Here is a 12,182-nt window from a genome sequence, read left to right on the forward strand (position 1 = left end):
AAGTCCATAATACAGCTGAAATAAATTGAACAACTGTGAATTGCAAGTGCGCATGAATTCAAGTCGGTTAACAGTTTCATCAGCTGATGCATGCGAAAAACCAAATTGGCCGATAAACAATCGACCAACTAAAAATTACATTGATGAGTAATATAAGGAAAATATAGAAAGTGACATACTGTAAATGGAAAATATAATATACACATACCTGTACTGTATTGGCATATACAGGTATCTCCAACATTTAAAATAGTATACAAAGTAAATCTTTAGCTTTAAAGGGCAAATGCTTATCTTTGGAAATTAAATTCTAGGATTTTTTTTTTTTTGTTTTTTTTGTTTTTTTACGGGGCTTAGGCTATCTGGGCACAGGTCACTGACCCACATCGGGGCCTAGGGGGCGAAAATGTAATAATGATAATAATAATAATAATGATAAAGAACCATAAAGAAATGCAAAAATGAAAAAAAAATCAAGAGTGAGAAGCAATATATGTATGTTGTGTTGTCAAAGTAAGAGAAACAATTGAGACCCTGCAATTGTGAGTAAATGAGGCAGAAGGTCAGATCAGCAACCTGGGACTTGGTCACAATTTTCATGATGCCATATGGCAGCAAGGTCTACCATTAAACAACACATTATACTTTCAATATCTTCCCAGGCAGTAGTATTGTACCTCCCTGTTTGGTAGCTGCCTACTACTGTACCGACATGAAACCGTTGTTTGATATACAGCCCCTTTGGCACAAGTACACACACCTCTTTGAACATCATCACTTAGAACTGCTTATCGGTCGTCATTTTCATCAATTTAAAAAAAAAATCTTTGTAAGAAGTGGAAATCTTTAATACAGCACTCATTTCATACACCTGGTCACCTCCGCGTCTAGCGGGCTGTAGTGTTTACAATCTTTCTCTTGTTTTTGTCGATATGACAACGATGGGAAATATTTTCCAACAGTAGAAGGTAAGAAAATGTAAACATGTATAACAATGTCTAAATAAAAAAATGAAAAAATTAGTTTAAAAAAAAATAAATAAATAAATAAAAAAACAACTCGGTAAAAATCTGTTGAATTAAAATTTTTGGTAAGCAAACAATAAAAATCACAAAAAACTGTAAATCTCTAAATATCATGTCCAGTAAAACTGTCAAAAGCATTTCATTCATCTTCAAATCCTGGTTTATTAGGATGTTGCTTTATTACAGATAGTAATTTGCCCAAAAAAGTACTGTAGGGTAAATAAGGCAAAATTTTGCCTAACATCAAAAGTACCAGACTCAAATAAATTTTCTCCATAGGAAGTTGTATTTAAATTCGGACGATTTGAATATTGTGAGGTTTTTACAGTCTATGGTAGGTTCTCAAATTTCGCGAGTTTTTAATTTGATGTTTTATATTTGGACACAAAAAAACACTACACAATTTCAAATTTTGATGGCGGAAACTCGAGTTTCGATGGGTTTGAGCGGCCCGCCAATGTTCAGACGTGCACATTACAGCGTAATTTCTCTTATATACAAAAGATTTATTATTGTTTATTACTTAATTTCCTTTTGATTGAATTAATGTTTATGTGCGCAAAATGAACAATACAATTCATTAATAATACGTAGAATATTAAAACACACGAGGAGACGAGATGGCATTGTTTTCATTAATGTTTACAAAACCAGTGACTGATTGGTTCTACATACAGTAGAAGTCCAAAAATCCGGACTGCTTGGGGATTGGGTCGGTCCGGATTTTCGGATTTTCCGGATTCTCAGGCAGTAGTTTTAAAATTCAAATTTAATGAAGAATAAAGAAGAAATGAACAGGTACATTTTGATAGTTTATTCATTTGCAAATATAGCATGCTTCATTTATCAAAACGAGCAGTTTTAATGAAAAAGCTGTGAATTCTATATTTTATTCTTTGCCTTTTATATATTATAAATTGTAGACTTTCCAATGTCGTATGTTTCCATTAGAACAGTATTGCTCACACCACGATCTAGTTTCTTAATTATTTCAAGTTTGTCACTCAATTTCAATGTGTTCTTCTTTCTCTTCACACAACGAAGTTTATCTACTTTAGGAGCCATTGTTATGGGCTTGTACAGTACTCTGTAAATGGAAAGAGTAGGACTCAAAATATTGTTATATTACAATGGTATTCTATTCATACTGTGCTTGATATAATGCATTCACGGAAATGTAATATTTTTGCTGAACGTACGTATTACAGTGGAAAGTGGGATAAAATCGTGATGAAAACAATGACTTTCGCTTTCTTTCGTTCAAAAGATGTTACCATAATCGCTTTTCGAATGGTTTTCAGTTCAAAAACTGTTGTATTACAATAATATTCTATCCTAATTGACTTGAATAAATACTACGATACCATATTTCTGAATATTTTCATTAAAATCCATCAAAATCATTTTCCTTGTCATCGTCTGCAGCACCAAACAGCTTCTCCCAGTCCTCTCTTTGAACAGGGCTAGAGGGTACGTGTTTTTCAAATCGTTTTCAGTTAAAAAACTATTACATCACTCATCTATTTTACCTAAACTGCGCCTGAATGAATATATTCTCGGAGATAAATAGTAGTTTTGTGGAAACATGACGTATTTCAATGTAAAATAGGATAAAATACATGACGAAAACAAAAGACTTTACCTAAGCTTCCGATGTTCTTGAGATGTTACTCGTTTTTTAATAGTTTTCGGTTAAAATTCTGATATATTACAATGATATTCTATTCATACTGTGCTTGATATAATACATTCACGGAAATGTAATATTTTTCCTGAAATTACATACGTATTACAGTGGAAAGTGGGATAAAATCATGACGAAAACAATGACTTTCGCTTTCTTTCGTTCAAAAGATGTTACCGTAATCGCTTTTCGAATGGTTTAGTTTAAAAACTGTTGTATTTCAATAATATTCCCTCCTAATTGACTTGAATAAATACTTGAATGGAAATATACAATATTTTTGTTGAAACTACCCGGGTTTCAGTGTAAAGTGTCGTAATAATAAATGGTAAACAATTTGCCTTCAGCACTTGTGTTTCATGCACGGCGAGCCTCAGTTTATAGGACGTAGAGCGTTTTTAGTGGTTTTGTTGTTCCATTACCCTCAAAAACGTGGGTGGAACTATAAACGAGGAATATCATAAATTAACGATTTCTTGGTCAAAAAATCAGGGTCGACTGATAACGAGGGGGGGTTATAGACGAGTATATACGGTATGTTGTCACAGTTTGATTGCCCATTTTAAAGTGGCGACCACGTGGTCGCTTGTTGTCGCTGTGCAGCTGTGGCGCTCACGCATGCGCACATGCACACAAATGCCCGCTAAAAAAAAAAAATCGTTTTTGAAAAGTCCGGATTCTCGGGTGGTCCGGATTTCTGGCATCCGGGTTTTTGGACTTTTACTGTATAAAACTGAAGAAAATAAGACCTGGGTTGTAGCTGTAGTAAAATTAATGTAAAAAAATTAATATGGTTGCTTTAAGTAATGTTATTTAATGTTAATAAATGGAACAATGGAAGTAGCTAACTATTAATGGTAAAGAAAAAGTGGGATCGCGTATGTAAGTGCGCACATATGAAAACATATCATCATTACTCTATATAAGAATATGAAAGCAACACTTATTTACTGTTCATGTATATTTTAATTAATGTTTCTGAATTTAATACAAAAAATTCTACCCACCAATGGTGGTAACGTTGAAAACATAAGGACAGCCAATGTTGCTGTGTGTGTTTTTACTCGGATGACGAAGTTGCCAAGCCATCAGGTTCAACTCTAGCTGAAGCTGTAGAACATAAGAACTTTTTCTGTGTTATTTTTAGTTTTTATTTAACTTTATCTGTGTTATTTTCATTGGTTTATTAGGATGTTGCTTTATTACAGGTAGTAATTCGCCCAAAAAGTAGGGTAAATAAGGCAAAATTTAGCCAAATATCGAAAGTACCAGACTCAAATTAATTTTCTCCATAGGAAGTTGTATTTAAATTTGGAAGATTTTAGTTTTGCGAGGTTTTTACAGTCAAAATGGTTGTCCAAATATGAGAGCCTACTGTAAATAGGTGTCCAAATATGAGAGCCTACGTATGAAGAAACAAACATTCCTGCTCTTTGAGACCAGCAGACAACCTTTAGCAATTCCTCAATAGATGGCGCTGTCACACCACTGCGGCACAGCAGCAAGGGTTTATTTTTATTTTTTTCGTAATATTTCAACAATATTAGTTAAATCAATAGTTTTATAATACTGTACAGTCAGTTCTGCTGTAACGCGATAGTTGTGTTCTTGTAAAACATCGTGTTATAGAAATTCACGTAATAGAAATAACAGGGCTTATGGAGAAAATAGGGTTAGGTGCAGATTACTACTCGAAATCGAAAAAAATTTAGTAGTTAGCCTAACACAAAGGATAGCACAGTCTAAATAAATGTTACATTCATATCTAATAATGAAATCATACAGTAAATGTAACACTTTACCTTGAAAATATATGAATATAACTTGATGGGGGGGAGGGTGATTTTGAGGTTGATAACATCGAGCTTCACTTCAAGGGTTATAGCCTTTCTTTTACGATCATCACCGGGAATGCGATCACCAGAACGCTTCTTGGAGATATTCTTCTTTATCATATTCACAGTTAATACCACAAAATTGGAGAAATAGTAAGCAAAAATCACTTTACAGCAAACAAGCGTTCGCGTTACTCAAATATCGTTCCTCTATTCATAAATCGCGTCAGAGCCAATTCGCTTTGTCAAAACACGCATTATAGCAGAACTCACTGTATAGAGAATACTTGTAATTGTTAAGTACTGTAATGAGGTAACAGTCTTTGTAAGGGGCTAATTTCAGTTGACCCTGAGAAAACCTCTGCTACAACTAGCATCCTGGAAGACGCATGGTAATTTTCAAAGTATATTTGTCATAAAAAGTGCGTCTTTCAAGCCGAAAAATACAGTATGTTATTCTTCCACACCTGTTAAGCATTAGGTGTTAAGGTGCTGAACATATCATAGGCATAACAGCACCTAAAAAAATTTAACATATTTTTGTGGTAGAAAAATTAGATAATTGTTTATTCTGACTTTACCACAGATACAGTATTAGCTAAATTTTGTATTCTTTCAGTTCATTGTACGAGAGAGTAACTACAACCAAATAGTGATGTCGAAAGAATTTGAGATGCTTGATAAGCCGCTTATGGTAGAAATAATCCGTCGAAAACAGATGCCACCAATGAGATCACTCCAGGAACCTCAGTTTGAATCTTCAGGTTTGTCATTATATTGTGTCTGATCAATCACATTGTAGAGAAGAACTATGTTGTTGATATTGAAAGAATGTTTTTTCATGAATGGATATTTTATTTATACTGTAAGGTGCTCCCCGAGTTACAATGGGTTAGGGACCCAAATCCAGGTCGTTAGTCCGATTGGTGGTCGTAAGTCCGACATAGATAAAAAAAAATTAAAAAAAAAAAATCAATTTTTTTTCTTTCTTTTTTTAATAAAAAATCTACAATGAAATACAGTACAGTAAAAGTAATAAATAATGAGGAATGGATACAGTGTGACTGAGCACTTACCTTTAATGTAGTCAGCTGAATGTGCACAGGGCCCCCATAATTTTCTATTTACAGGATACATGGAGACTATATTAATTGGATGAAGTAGAGGAGGAGACAGGGCTGGTTGGGTCATCAATGTCACTGTCTTCAGACAGGTTTATGTACTGTGGAAACTTGCTGGTTGAAGGTATTGGACCATCTAAAGGGAGTGAAGAGGCAGCACTGGTGGGGCGTGAGGAGACAGCACTGGGGGACTTCTTAAAATAAATGTCCAATTTAGACAGCACAGTTTTTTTTCTTTTCATTATAAATTTCTCTGTAGCAAGCAATTGCATCTTTGAACATTCTGTCAACTTTGGCATAATGCTCATAATTTTGATCCATGCCATCAAACATTTGCATTCCTTTATTAATTGTAGCAAATGCCTCTGCCATTTGTTTCACTGAAAACTATTTGGGGGGTGCAGGCTCTTCTTCTACATTTTGTCTCTTCTTCCTCTGCAATTTTCTGTGCATCTAGTTCAATAAGATCCTCGCTACTGAGCTCTTCTCCTACACTTTCAACCAACTGTTCAACATCTTCATTATCAATTTCTAACTCCAGCTGTTTACCTAACTCCACTATCTTGTTACTAATATCCAAAATAAGTTCATTTTCATTAACTCCTTTGATACTGTATGTCCGCTCAGGCATGCGCTTCCACAATAATCCAGTCTCATCCACATTGAATATTTGCTCAGGCAAATAATTCCCTTCCACAATCACTTCATCTAACTCCTCCTTAAAAGCTTCGGCAGCACCAACATCGGCACTAGCTGCCTCTCCACTCACCTTAACATTGTGTAGACTGTAGCATTTTTTAAATCTATCAAACCACCCATGACTTCCTGTAAAGGTTTGATCACATTCATCTCCTGCCTGCTCCTTCAGGCTTTGGAACAGGCTTCTTGCTTTAGCCTGTATGGTTAGAAGGCTTAAGGGTACACGCTTCTGCATCTGGTCTTCTATCCATATCACCAATAATTTTTCCATATCGTGAATAGGACCTTGTCTTTTCTTTGAAATTATAGTTCCCTTTATAGGTGTTGTTCCTTTCACTACATCACGAATATGTTCCTTGTCCTTCAGAATAGTGGATATGGTCGAGTGTGAGAAACCTAGGTCACGTGAGATTGTTGCAACAGTTTTCCATTCTCATGCTGAGTTATTATCTTCATTTTCATCTCAAAAGTAATTGCCTGTCTCCTTTTCTTTGGAGCACCACCAGCACTCTCACTTTTACGCTTTCCAGTCATTATAAAGTCAATTTAATACGATAACGAAAGTTCACAGCGCGATCAGTACAGGATAAAATAGCCAAACACCAACTAAGCGTTTGACTGAGTGAGTGTACCCACGCAGCGACCAGAGCCCGCCACGCTCTCGCCCGGGACAGAAACGTTTCTGTATAGAAAATGCGCGCATCATTTGAAAATATTTTTGGTCACGACTGCCACGGTCGTATGTCCCGACGGTCATAAGGTCAGAGCAGGTCGTAAGTACCGATGGACGTAAGTCCAAGTAGTCGTAAGTCGGGGAATACCTGTATATTAAAAACTAAATATGAAAAGTTTGAGTTAGCAGTCATAGTAAGTTTGATGATTATGTCAAATAACTTATCAATAAAATAAAAAGTGGAATAAAGTAATGAAAGTGGTTGATAATGAATTGTTTACCATAAGAAAGATGGATTTAGGCACCATACAATATAGGAGGGTCATAGATGTAAAGGCAGGATACAAATATGCATAATATAGAGTAGAGTGTGATAGTGACTATAACCTCTCTGTTCACTCAATTGATGGAGTATATGGTTCCTTTGTTTAATTTTCCATGGGAGGCTAAGATCAGTTGCCCATACAGGCATCCCCCACGTTACGGAACCCCGGGTTGCGGAATTTTGGTCTTACGTAATTTGTAAATTATGACCAATAATATCACGATACGGCCCGTAAATCCGCCCTTACGGAAATTGGGGTAAATTTTAACAATTTAAAAAAAAAATCACTATATAAAATTAAAAAATTTTGTTAAAAATTATAATTTGTTTGGTGTGGATTCCTTGGTGTTTGCTACCGCCAAGCGTGGCATCGCCACGCAGAATCACTCCATTGTTTACATCCAGTGTGCGCGCATGTTTCTCGCCCCAGCAGTTGGATTTAACTTTTACAAACATACAGTAAGTACAGTACAGTACATTACCCTTATTCAAGATGACTGGAAAGAGGCCATGAAGTGGAAGTGACTGCAGTAGTGCAAAAAGAAGCCGCAAAGGCATTACATTGGATATTAAACTTTATGTTTTAAGAAGGTATATCATAAATTATTTAATGTACTGTATTGTATGTGTTTATAAATGTTTATTTTCATTCATAAAAGTTCTTGAATTACTTTTTTTGGGCCGAAAAAATCCCTTAGGAACGCATCTCCAGTTTTATAATGGAAGTCAATGGGAAAATAGGTTTCGCCTTGTGGAATTTTGTGATACGGTCAATTTTCCAGTGATGCAACCCTTCCAATAGCGCGGGGGATGCCTGTACTTTAATCACTAAACTTCAAGAAAATTTGTGAGTATGTAATATTTTTCCAAATGATTTTCAGGAACAACATTGGAGCAAGACATGGAGCAGTTTCTAAAGAGTGTGGGTCAGGATTTTTGTGATATCACCCTGATGCTTGATGGTTCTCCCATCAGAGCACACAAAGCTGTCTTGGCAGCTCGGTGTTCTTATTTTGAGGCAATGTTCAGATCCTTTATGCCAGAAAATAGTATGGTGCAGGTATGTGAGCCTTTTTTGTAAATATTTATACTCCTTAATAATGCATTTGGTTTATATGGTAATTTTAGAATTACTGTATTGTACTGTAGTTTATTTGGAAGAATTGTTTCCACATAACTGTTGTATATATAGTATGTACAGTAAGCCATGACTGTACTGTGCTTGAATTTGTCATTCATGAATATACTTTTCAAAGTCAGAGTTAATGCAATTAATTTTTTACCATTCATAACTTTTTACAATGAAATGCAAATTCAATGATTTGCTGCTTCCAATAAAGAAAACCTTTAAAAATGAAATTCTATACATTAATACATCATTAGTAAAGTACAGTACAGTTATACAGTACAGTACAGTAAACCCTTGTTATTCGCTGGGGTTAGGTTTCAAGGAATGGCGCAATTAGGCAAAACCGTGAATAGCAACTTGTACTACCTTAGTGCACTACAGTACTGTATACCTATACCAAACAACCGACCAGCCGAGGCAACACTCGTCCCCTCTTTTAACTTATCTAATAATTCAACTTTATTTGTCAGAGTCATCATTGACTTCTGCCTTTACATTTCACTCCACTAGCATCACTAGCACTGACACTTGGCAGTCTTTTAGGGTCCATTTCACACAGAAACACTAAAGTTTTGAGCGTACAACACGAGATGCTGCATCACAGACAATGGTTGAGCACAAACAGAGGGAGAGGAGATGCTGCAGGCAACTGTTGTTATGGTTGTTTTTCATCTTGTTCTTTTGGGGAGATATACGTAACTTTCTTAATTTATTTTTTTCTCAGTTACATGCACAACTTCCTACATACATATTGTGAAAAAAGTAAAATAAATAATTATCTTAATGGCAGACATATAAAGGGAATATACATTTCTTTGCTCACAAGTTAGTTGTCTCACTGTGGGAGCGGGAGGAGGCGGGACGTGTGGGGGGGGGGGAGCTTTGCTAGGGAATTGGCGGAGGTGGTGTCTGCGTTGCTATGCTGAACCAGGAAGTATATGCAAATGACGACTGTTAAACTTTCATTTGGCTTTTATTTACTTGTTTGGCAATGCAGTATTTTTTTTTGTAATTTATTTATTGGTATTATTTTATTATTCCTCACATTTACTGATACTTTATATATTATTTTAAGAAACTATGGTTACAGGAACAAATCCACACAAAAGTTTCTAAATACTTCCTGCTAAAATGGGTGCATCTCATATGCTGTAAAATACGGTTTTCTTTAACCTAACTTTTAGATTAAGTATTCAGGATAATTTTGGTAAAAAATGGTGTGTTTAACTAAATATTTTGTTTAAGGATATCGTATTGGAAGCGTCTCGAGGGAATTTATTCAGGATAATTATGGTATTAAATTTATCTCTCCAACACAAATAGAAGTTTATAACGAATGATGTGAGGTAGGGAGGGAGGGGGGGTAAAGGGCCCATTGGAGGGTAAATATGATGCGCCAGTCTCCTCCCCCCCACACACACACACACATAAAGGGTCGCCTCTCACTGAGTATTTGTCGGCAAATACTTCCTCACTCATGATAAAATGGTTTTTTTTCATTAATTTGTAAAGATTGGTTACTGTAATAATCTGTGCTTATTAATACATGTACACTTCATATACAATACAGTACAGTACTGGACTATGTATATACCTCATAGGTAAAAAAATAATGTCATTCAAGGCATCCTCAGGTCATAAAACCCACTCGTACCCCACCCAACAATTGGTGACCTGACATTGCATCGGGTCAGGTTAGTAACATGACCCAATAATCTCCCACCCAACCTCCATCACAAGTGTTAAGATGTGATTACAGTTATGTATTACAGTCAGCTCAGTGAAGTGTTTGCCTACTCTAGGCTAAAGATGACAGGATCTGCTGGTGATTACAGTATATACAGTATAGTAGTACAGTAGTATACATTATTATGTTTACAATATGAACAATATAGTACTTGTACAGTGGTGTTTGCGTAAATAACTACAGCTTTACGACCTGCATTCTTTATTCTTGGAAAATACCACACTCTTCTGTAACACACAGCTCTATTCATGCCTGTATCATATAGAGCTTTTTTTTAATATATTTATTGAACCCTTTGGCTGCGGGAGGTTACCCTAAGCTGAATAAAATCATTTGGCAGTAGCCAAAATAAAATGGTAAGTGCGTGAATTGCAGCGAAATGGTTAACCAAACTTTTAGATAAAGTATTCAGGATTATTTTGAAAAAAAGAATGGTGTGTCTAACGAAATTAGAGCTGATTTTATTGATTCCGGTATCAACATTTCTTGATTTTTATATATAAAAGGATGGAATTCCTATCATTATATCATATTAAAATATTTTGTTTCGGGATATCTTATTGAAAACATCTCGTAGATAATTTATTAAGGATCATTGTGGTATCAAATTCGCCTCCTTATCACAATTAGCCACACTTGAGTGAGGAAGGGGGTGAGAAAACTGACCGTGCGACCTTCCCTCCTCACCCCCCAAAAAGGTTCAACTTCCCCACTCTCACCCCACATCACCACACAACACACATACACACACACACACACACACACACACACACACACACACACACACACACACACACACACACACACACACACACACACACACACACACACACACACACACACACACACACACACACACACACACACACACACACACACACACACACACACACACACACACACACACACACACACACACACACACACACACACACACACACACACACACACACACACACACACACACACACACACACACACACACACACACACACACACACACACACACACACACACACACACACACACACACACACACACACACACACACACACACACACACACACACACACACACACACACACACACACACACACACACACACACACACACACACACACACACACACACACACACACACACACACACACACACACACACACACACACACACACACACACACACACACACACACACACACACACACACACACACACACACACACACACACACACACACACACACACACACACACACACACACACACACACACACACACACACACACACACACACACACACACACACACACACACACACACACACACACACACACACACACACACACACACACACACACACACACACACACACACACACACACACACACACACACACACACACACACACACACACACACACACACACACACACACACACACACACACACACACACACACACACACACACACACACACACACACACACACACACACACACACACACACACACACACACACACACACACACACACACACACACACACACACACACACACACACACACACACACACACACACACACACACACACACACACACACACACACACACACACACACACACACACACACACACACACACACACACACACACACACACACACACACACACACACACACACACACACACACACACACACACACACACACACACACACACACACACACACACACACACACACACACACACACACACACACACACACACACACACACACACACACACACACACACACACACACACACACACACACACACACACACACACACACACACACACACACACACACACACACACACACACACACACACACACACACACACACACACACACACACACACACACACACACACACACACACACACACACACACACACACACACA

At 37.0% G+C, this 12,182-nt stretch overlaps 1 protein-coding gene across 1 annotated transcript in view; it reads left to right on the forward strand.

Moving 5' to 3' along the window:
- The window catches only part of LOC121856747 (leucine-zipper-like transcriptional regulator 1), a gene marked incomplete at its 5' end in the record, with an annotated part of 37,680 nt that overhangs the window by 8,815 nt on the left and 16,683 nt on the right, over positions 1-12,182 (forward strand). The window contains 2 exons of the mRNA XM_042352438.1: positions 5,164-5,308; positions 8,244-8,422. Of these exons, the coding sequence (XP_042208372.1) occupies positions 5,164-5,308; positions 8,244-8,422 (324 nt within the window). The remainder of the gene's footprint in view (positions 1-5,163; positions 5,309-8,243; positions 8,423-12,182) is intronic.

Source organism: Homarus americanus, unplaced genomic scaffold, assembly GCF_018991925.1.
Source record: "Homarus americanus isolate GMGI-L3 unplaced genomic scaffold, GMGI_Hamer_2.0 scaffold25546, whole genome shotgun sequence".
NCBI lineage: Eukaryota > Metazoa > Arthropoda > Malacostraca > Decapoda > Nephropidae > Homarus > Homarus americanus.